We start from the raw sequence: 15,209 nt of genomic DNA, 5'->3' as shown, positions 1-15,209 counted from the left end.
CTAACTAGATGACTGATAAGCTAATTAGCTTGTCAGTCCACAGCTGACAATCAATTTGGTTTGAGCCCATCCTTAGGCAGTGCCCCGCTACCAATATCGTCGTATCCTACGAATAAGGGCGCTGTTGCAAAAACCCTACTTTACAGGAGAAGGTTTTTTGTGTTTATTTCAAAATATTGTTAGACAACTTAGAAATTAATGATGAAATTATCGCATAACTACGTAGCGGTTGCTATGACATTTTGAATGATTGAATAATTTGATATTTCGGGTAGATTTGTCCCTTATTTCTTTTTTCTGCGGAGTAAAATAAGTCTCATCAGACACAAGTAAGGTTATGCCTATTTTGTGCGGATTCAACGGGGTCTTAAGAGCATTTGTGTCTTTTTAGTGATCATTATCAAAGAATTTCCTTTTAAAACCACATTGAAAAATCGGCCAAGCGCGAGTTGTACTCGCGCACGAAGAGTTCCGTACCATTATACAATAAAAATAGCCAAAAATGTAAGTTTTTTGTATCATAATTTTTTAATTTATTTTAATTTTGTCGTCAATTATTATTAAAGTATACCTAAGTACAACGGAACATTTCAAAAGCTCACCTGTTGCTATTATTGACATGGAGCAAAAAATTGCAAAAAATCACGTTTGTTGTATGGGAGCCCACTTAAATATTTAATTTAATTTTTTTTCAGTATTTATTGTTATAGTGGCAGAAGATATACTCAATCTGTGAAAAGTTTTTGAGAGAGAGCCTGGAGACAGACGGACGGACAGACAGACATCGAAGTGTTATTAATAGGGTCCCGTCTTTACCCGTTGGGTACGTAAACCATATGGAAAGAAACATATATTAAATTAATAATATGGAACGTTTTATAATATTAATTCTCAACCCTTCAGGGTTGAGAACCAATAGTTATTGTGATTGCTTTCATGCAATCACAATAACTATTGGTTTCCTTCAACTTGTAAAAATAAAATATATAACGTGATAAGACTTAGCCTTATTTATTGATTTTTCCCGGGCATTCGATACTCTCGATCATAGTACGCTCATTGAACAACTTGATTGTTGTGGAATTAGAGGTAATTTACTTGAATGGTGCAAAAATTATTTAAGGAATAGGAAATTTAAGGTTAAGGTTGAAAAAACCACTAGTTCCTTTGTAAACGTCACAAATGGCACAGCTCAGGGATCGGTGTTGGGACCCCTATTCTTTCTGACCTATGTTAACTCAATGCACCGGTGCATTAAACATTGCATGTGTTACCAATTTGCAGATGACACATGTCTATTGGCAGCAGCTAAAGACCTTAAAACAGCAATAGCTAAGCTTCAATCGGACTTTAATGAACTGTTAAAATGGTGTCATGACGCAGGGCTGGTAATCAATACGGACAAAACTAAATTGTTAATTATAAAATCTCCTTACCTTAAAAAAGACCCCACCCCCGTCAATCTCATAGCCCATAATCACTCTTGTATCCATATCTCAAACACCTTACGAACTTGTGCTTGCCCAAAAATTGATATCGTCAGTAGTAAAAAATACCTTGGACTCATTATTGATACCAAATTCTGTTGGTCATCCCATATCGAACACGTATTAAAAAAATTAAGACAATTTTTGGCTAACATTACTATTTTGAAAAACCGTATCCCGCTTAAAACTAAGATACTCCTATATCACTCGCTGGCTGAATCGTATGTGCAATATGGTCTTAGTAGCTACGGGAGAACTTATACAACTTATCTTAACCAAATCTATAAATTGCAAGTCAAAATCCTCAAAACAATATTACCTCTAAAATCTAAATCAAACGACGGCTGCTTGGAATTATTGTTCAAACAGTGTAAAGTTTTACCTGTACGAGTACACGATATGATAAAATATAATTTACTAAAGGAATACTTTTTTGACGATGACTTAAAACATCCTATTGAACATCCAGTGTGCACGCGGGCCGTCACTCATAACCGGCTCCGTACACTGCGCGCGAGCAATGTGTACGGTGAGAGGACGGCGAGATACCTAATACCGCGCTTATTAAATCAATTACCTCTTGAATTAATAACTACCATAACTCATTCTAACATAAAAAATAAATTAAAATCTTACTTTCTTTCGGAACATTGATATTATTCTTCAAAATATGTAATACCATTGGAATGCACTCATCTTACTTCTAAAAATTTCGTACAGAGACGTAAACTGATAACTTGTACTACGTCATTAAACCTACGTGGTTTTTCTGTTAGTACTAAATTATAATTTTTTTCATCTTGTATTAATAAATAAATAAATAAATAAAAATAAGACTTTACAGTTTTATGCCAGTTATTTTAAATTACCAAATAACATTATAACTAACGACTAGTTACTCTGACTATTATAATATTGGTTAACATTTATGACAATTAGATTATCCAAGAGCCAGCGATAGACAGATTTTTGTCATTTTATAAAAGCTGAAAGTTTTCCTGTATGAACAAACAGCAACTATAGAATTTCGATCGCGTTTAGGAGGTATCCAGTTTTGAAGGTCTAGCCTTCGATACAATGTAAAGCGCTTTTTTTTTTTACTTCTTTCGGAAATGTAGGCATTTCATCTCAGACACCCTTAATTATTCCCTAAAATGCCAAAAGTATTACACTTTAAGGTGGTATGGCAGTGGGAAGTAACTGGCATAAGTTGTCTGGCAATAGGGAGCAACTGTCATAAGGGTCCGACAGTGGGAGACGAGATTCGAGAGAGAGAGAGTGGGAGAAAGGAAAAAAAATACCTTAAATTTTATCGAAGGTACGGTAGACTTTCAAAACTGGATACCTCCTAAAGTATCCGCGACCGAAGCTCTATAATAGTTGGTTGCCGTTCTTACCTCTATATGAGTTACTAGCTTTTGCCCCCGGATTCGATCGCGTGAAATTAAAAAATCGCGTAAAACACGAGTATTTTAGGAACATTATGTTTTTCCAAAACCAAAAGTAGCCTTTGTTACTCTTCATTCTTTCGACTTAGTATGTGCTTAAAATCATGTCGATTAGTTGCTTCGCTAGGGCGTGAAGGAAGGACAAACAAACATACTTTCCCATTTATACTTTAAGTATAAATGGGAAAGTACGAGTATAGCATAATGATTATAGGTAAAAGAAAACTCTGGCTGTTTCTGGCACTTGGTTTAGCTTATGAGTAGTTACAATATGACGGAGCGGTGCCTATTCTACTTCAACATCAGCTTAGCATAATAACGCTAATATTTTGTATTCTAAATTAAATTCTTTTATGAGACGATATACGACATCCCTCGTGTCCTTTTGCAAGAGTGTGATGACCGATGATACATCATCAGCACAGCTCAAGAGATGTACTCGAAATTTTGGGTACATTCAGTTACTCACAGTTCGTCCAATAAACCAAAAAAATTAATGGTAACAAAAAAAAGTTTCGTTACACTCACTCTTGTTACACCAAAGCTCTTTTCCTAAATTTTTAATAAAAAAGAAACTTTTTTTTCAATTCTTTCAAACACCGGGGACTGTTTTCGTTTTCTAGATCCTAAAAATACAAAAAAAAACTCAAATTATATTGTTGAATATTATTTTATATTTAAATATTCTTGTAGCACACTACCTTTAATTATTTTTCTATACGGCGGAAGAAGCCACAAAGTTCACTGCGGCTTTTTAACAAAATTAAAACAAAACATTATAAACTTTCAATTAAATACTTTTCGAAATGGTTAGTATATAAAAGGCAAATTCATGTAATAATTTTTCCAATTATAACTGTTTAACTAAAGAAATATTAAAGAAATAAATTTCGTACATAGAAAAAGGCAACAAAAGCCATTAGGGCAAACGATTCCCTAGTACTAGTACTAAGAGACGATTCCGTGGAAAAAGGCCACAGACGCAATAGTGTCTTTTTTCCAGGTAATTACTTATAAGAATGTAAAACATTTTTTATACTTACTGTGTGCTCCCTTTTACGGTTAACATAAAGTAATTTAAACAAAAAACAGTGCAATGACGCATACGTGAGTTCGCGGAGTAAGGGCGTGGTGGCGCGAGCGCCTCGTCCCCGCTCCGCGCGTCCTTTCACGCACTCCAAGAAAACAGTCACTGAAGCCTTTGTTGCTTTTTTCGCCGGGGAATTCAAGAGCTAGCAAATGTGGCATTTTTTAAAACTTCATTTACTGGTTATTAAAATTAACTTTTTACTATTTTTTACACTGAATTTATAGATAATGAGCTGCCGATTTCGATTTTGCAATAAAAATAAAAAGCCATAGTGACCAGGGCGCCCTTATTCGTAGGATACGACGATATGTGCAATGTGTGAAATGCACACGTTGCAACTCTAGGGGCTGCTGCACTCTAGGGGCGCCAAATCGCCATCTTTAGGGGCGCCAAAACCAAAGACCCAAAAAAATTGCCTAAATAAAGGGGCGCCAAAATCTTTTTTTTGAAGAATTATAAATATTAAATACCTAACATACAGTTACAAGTTACAACTTACAGACTCATATACATATAAAGCTTTGTTTCGGAGCTCTTCTATCATTTTTATCGAGAGATATATTTTAAAAGCTATGAAATATCTTTGGCTTTAGATTTAAAACTAATACAGTCAATAAAAATGACGATAGTCATAACTGTGACCGAAACATCACAAACTCCCATTATTTTATATGTCCACACTCCACCGTCAAAAACATATCCGGTGAGTGGAATATCACTCTTAGATCTTATTACCGAGAGATAAAGTCGAAAATGTACACCGGGTCTATTTGAAACTGAATTCTGTACTTTAAGCATGAAATAGTTTGAATAACGCTAACGTTTATTCGAGTTTGACTATGTTCCAAAACTACGCATACCTAACCTAATATTGGAGTTTAATGTGTTTGACTGTCGCCAATAATAATTGTGACAAAAACGGTTGAAGGCCAAAGACTTCTATTTAAACTGATAAATAGAAGTCTTTGTTGAAGGCACGGAAGTTCCGAACGCTGTCCACGAGATGAGTGTAGTAAGCGACTCCAGATTTACAATAAAGGTTGTTCAGCATTGTAGTTCGTTCCTCTTGCCAAAGACCACACTCCCAGAGAACGTGACGGGCGGTTCGTTCAAACATATTGCCTTCGGTCGAGCACTCGCACATAGGTGATACAACCAATATGAGTAATAAGTAACTAATAACCGATAAACAGCATTAAAACAAGTAATTCAATTTTAATAAAATGCGGCATTTTTTTTTATGAAAGAAGGGGACAAACGAGCAAACGGGTCACCTGATGGAAAGCAACTTCCGTCGCCCATGGACACTCGCAGCATCAGAAGAGCTGCAGGTACATTGCCGGCCTTTTAAGAGGGAATAGGGTAATAGGGGAGGGTAGACATGGGAAGGGAAGGGTATTCCCTTCCCTTCCCATGTCTACCCTCCCCTATTAGGGGAGGATAGGGAAGGGAATTGGGCCTCCGGTAAACTCACTCACTCGGCGAAACACAGCGCAAGCGCTGTTTCACGCCGGTTTTCTGTGAGAACGTGGTATTTCTCCGGTCGAGCCGAAGCATGGCTCTCCCACGTAATTTTTTTTACATATTATTATAATTATTATTGTTATCCCACGAATCATCCACACTAATATTATAAATGTGAAAGTATGTAACCGCGGAACCGATTTTGCTGAAATTCGGTATGGAGATACTTTAAGTCCCGGGAAAGGAGTAAGGACATAGGATACTTTTGTCCCGTAAAAGTGTACGGTTACCGGTCATAAACGAATTTTAGCGCAACGGAGTTACGGGCGTCACCAGCTAGTGATGATTAAACAAGCGATTATAAGGACCAGGGGCCCTATTATGAGCTCTTAAATCCATTCACTTTACGTCCTTATACAGTCAGTTAAGGACGTAAAAAGAATGGATTTAAGAGCTCATGATAGAGGCCCTGTAGAGAAGCATATTCGCCTATGATTGCCTGTATTAGTCGACGTAGATTATGCATGCAAATTGCAATAGGTTTGCAATCTTGGCTTGGCCCAACAACGTGGAGTAGGCCCGAATATACGAGAGAAAAAAAATGTGCTACATTCGATATAAAATAAAAAACAAACTCTGTTAAATAAATGAAGACTTTTGAAACAAATCTGCAAAACCAAGGAAAATAAATTCGCAGCAAATACCTTATTTTGACGCCTAAAATACATGATATTTTACCTTCGTCGTTGTATGTCACCGCTAAATTGTAAATACCGTTAGATTGTAATATTCCTGATTGATCGATGGTTTTTTTTTTTTTTTGTTTTTTTTTTTAATGGATATCTGGGACCTCTTGTTCCCCCTTCAATGAGAAGGGACAATTGCTTGCATGAATTTTACTTTATTACATTTGTATTATTTTTAACTTATTATTTACTAACAATTTTTATTTCACATTATGTTATCTTATTTCTTATTTTATTTTTATTTATTCAAATTTTTTATAACAGTTTCTTTTTCTGCACTTATATTTTATGTTACTATATTACATTTCTTTTACATTTTTATTACATACAATTTCCTTACGAGATTCATGGATCACATTTCAAATTTTCTTTTATTTTCATTACTTAATTTACATGTATTTTAAACTAAATTACATTGATTATTATTTTTATTACATACAATTCCTTTACAACATTCATGGTTTTTATTTCAATTTTTTCTGTTATTTTCATTAATTAATTTACATATTTTATTTTTATATTAACTACATTCATTCACATTTTTATTATGTCTCTCATTTACATGGGATTTTCCAGTATGTTTTCAACATTTTTATTCATACAAGGTCTTACTTTTATAAATTTTAATTTAGTTATTTTCATCTTAAGTCAGTCTTATCACTGCTTCCATCTCCAATAAAATACAGGTTTAATATATTATTATGCGACATCTAGTCCGGAATGTCCGGCCGATACGAATTATCATTGTGTTATATTATATCATAACCCGCTGAAAATAGAACAAAACACTGATAAGTGAAAAACCTAGGACATATGTATAACCATGTATAACCCAGAACAATAAGTATAAATAATATGTTAAATAACTTAATTGTGTACACCTGATATAAGCAAAAAGATTATTTGCATTTGGAGAGAATAATATTGTTTCTGTTTCCAAATTCAATATACATATTGGGATATTATTAGGTTTTACGAATCACGTGTTTGTGATACAACACAATGCCACGTAATATGCCATCCGCCATATTATTTTATAACCACTTATCCTCCATCATCCATGATTGTAAAGTTGACACGGAATTTTAGCTTCTCCTCCTTCGTCTTGTTATATTTTGTTTTTTATTTTACTTTTTTTTATTTATTTTTAAATACTATGACGTAACTATCAAATGACTTTAATGTATGTTTTTGACTTTACTGTTATAATATTATGTTAAAATATGTAATAAGATCTTTTAAAATAAGACGTAGTTACTTAAGGCACGTTGCATGTTAATTAGAATAAGATCTAAAGAAAATGTTTTGAAATAATAATTAGACAATATTTCCACGCCAATGAGGCAGAAATTTTGATACCATACATAAATATTAAGAACCATTGTTAAACAAATTTCCTGGAAATAAATACTATTCTATTCTATTCTATTCAAATGCAATGCAATTTTATGGCAAGTTCACAGCGCGCGCAATTACAGATGGTAGGCAGGTGTTTTATTACAGGTAAGTATGTTTTAGTATAATATGTGTTATGCTATTTTTTCGTCTTACTCTTATCTTATACCTTACATGCTACTCTTATTGACATCAATAATACCATGTAATGCAAAGTCCTTTTTTTTTCACATAACACATTTACATTATTGTCTGTATTGGTGTATTTAATACATTATTAACTACATCCAAGTACATTGGTGTATTCAATTGCATTACCTAGTAATTTACAGCTTTTACTTATTCTCCGGATCGTATGCAACTGTTGCGCGCGCTATGACATCCCACTTTTGACAGACCGGACATTCCGCACTAAGTGCGTTGTGGCCTGTGTCATAGGGATGTTCCTTCTGACAATTCGTGCAGCACGGCCTGACACCTTCCTTACGATCATCACACTGAGACTGGTGATGCGCCCCGGAGCAGTGTGCGCATTTCTCCTCGGTGGCACTACAGAATCGCCGCCCATGTCCGTACCCTAAGCAGCGCGAGCACTGGATTAGGGGGGACTGGTCGGCGAACCTGACGCGCTGGACGTCTATATATAGATGTCCTGCCTCGGTGAAACGCGCCCACAGCCCCGGAGACACAGTGAGCACCACGTGCTCAGTGTGATCATCTTTTCCCTTCCTCCTGTACTTTACTTTCATCCTATCCTCTCCCCCTCCCAGGATGTCTTCTACGAGGTGCCTATTCTGAGACCTGATGGCCTCTAGCACTTCGTCATTAGTATTGTTTTTAAGTACAACACGACCTGGGGGTCCTTATTCTCTATTTTCTGTGCCTCTAACTTTCCTTCCAATTTCTCTATTTAATTTAAAATTTTGTCCCTATCTTTTTTGTCCCTAAAGCCCACAATGACCTTTCTTCCTTTCCCTTTCCTAATCCTATCAACTTGTATGCCTTCCTTTCTCGCTTCCATTATCTTTCCCATCTCCTGGACTATTTCAGTAGTCGGCATAAAGTTTTCTTTGTCTGCCACAATCAGGGAGTGGAGGGTCCTGTAATTAGGCTTGCCCCGGGCGACACTCGCATATGTTGGGGGTGTCTCCCGTTCCGGTTCGCCCTGTATCATGACCTCCCGCCCCCCGACTGCGTCATTCAAAGTGTTCACTACTTTCTCTACCTCTTGTGTTACCGTTTCTATTACTTTTACCTTTTCCTGTTCTATCTTTGTATGGATACTCTCTACATTTTTTGCTGCCGTCTCTGTTAAATAGTCCCTAAGCTCATGCATCCTGACTTCCCGTTCCCCGATTACATCTTTCAGTGTATTTACCGCTTTCCCTACTTCATGTGTTACCGTTTTTTCTACCTTTCCTTTTTCCTCTTCTATCCTTGTATGTAAACTCTCCACATTCCTTACTGCCGTCTCTGTTAAGCACGGGTTGGTGATTTGAAATTATTTTGTAATTTTAAAGTACCAAAGTGAGAGGATTAAAATTTGATCAATTGGTTCTGAGATAAGAGATTACTTTCAATGATTGATTGAAGTCAATATTTTAACCCTACTGGCTACTATCTATGAAAATTTTACATAGGTATCAAAGCTAAAACTAAATAAATTCAACTCCATACGACATCCTACTATGTAAATAACTAAAATATACTAATCGTGCCGTGTAGGAGACGTCAGAAATTTCCCTAATTTTTCTGACTGTATATACTGCAGAACTGAGCCTACCTGCAAGATTAACAATGTGAGGACCCCACTGTAATTTACTATCAAGTGAGACCTACCTAAGAATATAGTGTTGTCTACTAAATTCATCTTCTCATCATTTAATACTACATTGGTTTGGACTTGCCTAACATTGGGCAAAGTAAACTTTATACATTTAGTTTTACTAGAATTTAAAAGTAAGTTATTTACATTAAACCAATGTACTATTTTTGAGAGAGCACTGTTTACCTCGTCGTAGTTCGACTGTTGTCGCTTCACTTTAAAAATAAGTGAAGTGTCATCAGCAAAAAGCACTATCTCATTATTATTACCCTTAACTAGATAAGGTAAGTCATTTATATAGATGAGAAAAAGAAATGGGCCTAATATAGATCCCTGTGGGACACCTAATTCTATTTTGGTTCCTTTGGACCTTTTACTATTTACCTCAACTCTTTGAGTCCTATTTTTAAGGTAAGAAGTCAAAAGGCTGAGAGCAGAGTCTTTAATTCCGTAGTGGCGCAATTTCCTGATCAATGTAGCATGCTCAACACAACCGAAGGCTTTGGAGAGATCGCAAAACACACCTAAGGCATCCTGCGACTCCTCCCATGCCTCAAAAATACTGCAAAGAAGTCCTATACCAGCATCCGTTGTGGATCGACCCTTAGTAAATCCGTATTGATTATCATGTAGTAAATTATTTGAATTAAAATGTACTAGTAATTGTTTTAAAATATTTTTTTCAAATATTTTACTAAAGGTCGGTAGAATTGATATAGGCCTGAAATTCGTGAGATCCGATTTAGTTCCGGCTTTGAATAAAGGAACAATCTTGCTATGCTTCATTAAGTCAGGAAAAACACCATTTTTTATACAGTCATTGAAAATCACTGCTAAATAAGGAGCTACGATGTCAATTATTGATCTAATAATTTTTGTGGACATGCCCCAGAGATCAGCAGTATTTTTAATACTCAACAATTTAAAAGTATCAATAATATATCTGGGGTTAATTTCTCTAAACTTAAAATTGACATCACATTCCTTTACATTGTCTCTGAGTAGCTTTTCGGCAGCTTCAGGCGAAGAATTTAAATTTTTTGTGGTTGAGACCGGAATGTCAGCAAAAAACTTTTCAAAGACCGTCGCAACTTCTTGATCATTAGTAATCTTTTTATTTTCAAAGTATAGTTCAAAATCAGAGCTACGACAGGTGACATTTCCAGTCTCACCAGCTATTACCTGCCATGTTGTTTTGATTTTATTTTTAGAGTTTTTAATTTTATTTTTTATATATAGGGCTTTAGCAGCTTTACAAACTTTGCTGAAGGTTTTTGAGTAGTTTTTAACATATGCTTTAAATACTTCACTATTGTTAATACGCCTTTCATCATATAAGTCATATAATCTTTTCCTACTTATTTTTATTCCTTTTGTTGCCCAATTAATAAATTTAGTTCTTTTATTACTGTTTCTTACCGTTTTAGAAGTAAATATTGAATTAAATTGAGTTCTTATGACCTTAAATAATTTATTGAAAGCTGCATCAGAGCTATGTGACCTTTCCAATAAATGGATATTTGAATTTAATTTACTTCTAAATTGCTCAATACGTTTTGTGGTCACAGGAATAAACACAAGATTTTTCTTCGCGTCACTGTCACATTTCTTATTAAAAGAAGCTATTTGTCCATAGTGATCTAGAACTTAGCTTATTAATTATTTCTTTTTTATCAGGAATAAGATTAGTAAATATGTTGTCAATACAAGTGGCTGTAGTGTCACAGACCCTTGTAGGTTCCTGAAACAAACTGTGAAGGTTATACGATTGAAATAAAGATGTGAATCTAACAGTAGTGGAGGTTAAATCTAATAAATTAATGTTAAAATCACCACATATAATAACCTTTTTGTTAGATGCACATACTTTTGACAAAATTTGTTCCATTGTTACTTCAAAAGAATCGTATAACCCTGATGGAGGCCTGTATACGCCCACAATGATTAGATGGCTCAGCTCTATGCAGGCCACTTCTATTATTCGTTCAGTAGAGAGACTCACGATATCCTTACGTTCCTTAAACTTCAAATTGTTTCTGATTAAAATTAGAGAGCCTCATCCAATGGCATTTTCTCTACTGAACGAACTTTTATCTGGTGATCATTGAAATTGAAAATGAGTTCATTTGATCTGAACCAATGTTCAGATATACACATAATATCAATGTTAAATTCCTTTAAAAATAACTCAATTTCAAGTTCTTTACCTACCATACCTTGTAAATTCTGATGCACCAGATTAATCAAATTACATTTATTTTTCCTCAGTTTAATTGAGTCTATCAAGTTATTGGTAGGATTTTCAACATTTAGACTTGAACTTAAATTCATTTGTGCAAGAGATGTCCTCCATTGTCTTATTATCTAATTTAAATAAATATTTGGAACATATTCCAAATCGTTAACACTATGACTAATATCCTGCTCAATAAAAGCAGTAGTCGGGGAAGCCAAAAACTTGGCTGGGTTTATATATAAAAAGTTAAATAGCAACTTGGCTATACGTCGTTTATAAAAATTAGATAAGAAGAACTTATCTTTTTTCATTGTGGATACCTTAAAATCTAAATTATTGATATCTATAACCTGACATTCCTTATGTGAGTCATTCAAAATTATGCAATTATTATTTACAGCAGCAGTATACATAAGGCTGTTCAGCTGATATCTAGCAAAATTTTCTTTATTATCTCTCTTTGGCAACATTCGTATATAAGGAAAAGTAAACAAGATTACTTTTTTAAGATTTTCAATACTAAATAACTGGTCCAAAAATTCAGTCATCTGTTTCCTATTTACCTTTCCTTTCCTCCCAACTAAAATTATTAATGTAGTATTCGGACAATAATTCATAGTTAAGGCCCTTTTTAAAATTTCACTGTATGTAGCTCCGGGCATACAAAAATTAGAGATAGATTGTCCAATACACATTCTATTCAAATATACAGCCAAATCTTTACCTAACTCGTCACTGAACAAAGTAATGTGTGTTGGGCATTCAGTATGCACCTTCTGACTGGAGCATATATCTGCTACTTTATTTAAGACAGAGAGATCTGTTTTATTTGAGAAGCCGTTGACCCTCAATAGAGAGTAAACCCGCTCCTCATCTTAACTACCTCTTCTTCTACTACCTATGGGCTATCTATGGGCTATATCACCAAGATGTATTACAATCTACCGGTATTTACAATTTGTCGTTAACACATAAAATCTATGAATGAAATAAAAAAATATACGCTTTTTACGACTATGTTGAGACGATATAACTCTGAGTAGCTTTATTTTGTCACACAATTTCGCTAACAAACAACAGTAAAACGGCTTCTGTGGACGAAATTGTTGCGTGAAGGTTAGCGCATAATATGACGGGCCGCAGTGTAGGAGCGGAGCGCAGCACAGCGTAAAATGTTAACCTACCAGCTAGCTTAATGATGATGGGCCAGACCGCAGCTTATCGGGCGAAACGGTGAGCATTTAAATATTTTTAAACAACTTTCATAACTAGAAGAAGATTATACGTTCGGCTTTAGATATTTTTTATGAGTACAGTGCCAGAATTTGCAAGTAAGCCGCTTGCAATAACACTCGAAGCGGAGGGAGGCGAGTCGCTCCGCATGGACGCTGATTGATTATGACGAGCATTATCTGCAATAATGCGAACAGGTGCGGCTCAACACAGTGACCGATCATTAAAATTTTTGCGGCTTTTTTCGCCCCGATACTATGCGGACCCACATAATGTGTGCGTACCTTAAATCGTTTGAAATCCAAGGGTCGCAGAGGTCGAAATACGTATTAACCCAACATTACCATATCAATCTAACGATGAAAAGATAACACAGGTCAGACGTTTGTGCTTCATCTCGTTCTGTTTTGTTTTTCAAACAATACAGATACTCTAAAATTGATTAGTTTGTCTGTTTGTCCTAACTCTCGTTGGCGATGTTTTCCAATAAGAGTAAACAAATATGATACAAACAAGCATAATGGAATTTTATGTGTACGAACTACGAAATAGAAGTGATCTCTACGCTTTTATTTTTAAAATTGAAATTGAACCACTAAATCTATACATATAAATAAAATTGCAGTGTCTGTTTGTAATATTAAAATAACCGTTTTTTACTACATGTATATGAATATTTAGACGGTACTTACACCAAAATAACAATTTTTAGAATTTTTGTCTGTCTGTATGTCTGTCTGTTTGTTCCGGCTAATCTCAAAAATGGCTGGACCGATTTTGACGGGACTTTTATTGGCAGATAGCTGATGTAATAAGGAGTAACTTAGGCTACTTTTTAACCGACTTCCAAAAAGGAGGAGGATATTTTTTACTTTTTTATTTTTTACCTATGTAGTTTACATTTTGTTGACGTGGACGAAGTCGCGGGTAACAGCTAGTATGTAATAAACTCGAATTAATATTGTGTACCTAACTGACAGCCGGCAAATAATGTCTGCCAATAACATACCTGATACGCATTTAGTTATTTTTTTTAATCAGTCCAGCCGTTTCAATTTTTTTTTTATAAAATAAGGGGGAAAAGGAGCAAACGGGGTCACCTGATGGTGCAACCTGAAAGCAACGTCGCCCATAGACGCTCGCAACATTAGAAGAGCAGCTGCAAGTGCGTTGCCGCCCTTTTTCAGCAATCACAAAAAATGTGTATCAAGAACTCTACAATACGTAGAGGCTGATATCCATAGAGCCATTTAGAATTTTCTCTATCGTGTCGGGTCGAGAGCAATACGTTTCAGCAGCATCAGATATAGTACAATTTCCACATGTTGCACAGCTGTCAAAATGTAATATCAAAGAATTCATAGGCCGTTGACGGAACCACGTCATTTGGTTGCATTATGTCAATTCAAAGAGTCGTGATCTGTTGGCTGAATTTGACATAACGCGACCTAATTATGTAGGTCGTCCATCTGCCTATGGGCTATATATATCAACTGTGAATCAACTTATCTGATAGTAACATCAAAGAAAACGATTCATAGGCAGTTGACGGACCTACGACGTTTAGCCGGATTATGTTAATTCAATGATAGCTGTGATCTGTTGTGTCTGAGCAACCAATTTATGTTGGTCCGCCATTTGCCTTTTAAGTATATTTTGCAAGAGCAATTTTGTACAACAATATTTTTATACATTAACCAAACAGCTGTTTTATTTCCAGGTGTATTCCTCTTCTGCTGGGCGCCTTTCTTCACCTGCTCGGTGCTGGACGCGGTTTGCACCAAGCTGCACGTGAGCTGGTCTCCCGGCGTCACCGCCTTCATCCTCACCACCTGGCTGGGCTACATCAACTCCTTCCTCAACCCCGTCATCTACACCATCTTCAACCCGGAGTTTCGCAAGGCTTTCAGGAAGATTCTCAAGTGTTCTTAGCCGAAGGTGAACGCGTATGACGTCACTATATAAGTGTATTGACAGTTTTAGAACAAAGTGGTTGCTACATTTGTGTGAGTTAAAGTACGCTATTTCATGAATCACGTGCGATGAAGTAGCGTAGTCTTGTGCGCGTGTGTGCGTTAGCACGTGTAAAGAAGTTTCAGTTGTAAGGCGTCTTATTGGTATTTTATTTGAATTCAGTTTGATGTAGTTGTGACATGATAACAATTATTGCGAAGAAACTCATATTAAAAGTTGTACCACGTCTCACGTCTCTATAGAATATAGATGGACTAAGTGTGTACTGTGTATAATATTATGAATATAATATTTACTTATGTATAAATTTT

General features: G+C 35.5%; 1 protein-coding gene across 2 annotated transcripts in view; it reads left to right on the top strand.

Moving 5' to 3' along the window:
• The window catches only part of LOC121734592 (dopamine D2-like receptor), a 96,894-nt gene that overhangs the window by 67,214 nt on the left and 14,471 nt on the right, over window positions 1-15,209 (top strand). The window contains exon 8 of one of the 2 annotated variants that reach the window (XM_042125173.1): window positions 14,645-14,891. In XM_042125173.1, the coding sequence (XP_041981107.1) occupies window positions 14,645-14,856 (212 nt within the window). In that variant the 3' untranslated portion in view covers window positions 14,857-14,891. Of the gene's footprint in view, window positions 1-14,644; window positions 15,012-15,209 lie in introns of those variants that run through there. The other variant, XM_042125172.1, reaches the window with a different exon arrangement.

The sequence above is a fragment of the Aricia agestis genome, chromosome 16, assembly GCF_905147365.1.
Source record: "Aricia agestis chromosome 16, ilAriAges1.1, whole genome shotgun sequence".
Lineage (NCBI taxonomy): Eukaryota > Metazoa > Arthropoda > Insecta > Lepidoptera > Lycaenidae > Aricia > Aricia agestis.
The sequence above is the reverse complement of the archived record's forward strand: the minus strand, read 5'-3'. Positions and strand labels throughout refer to the sequence as shown.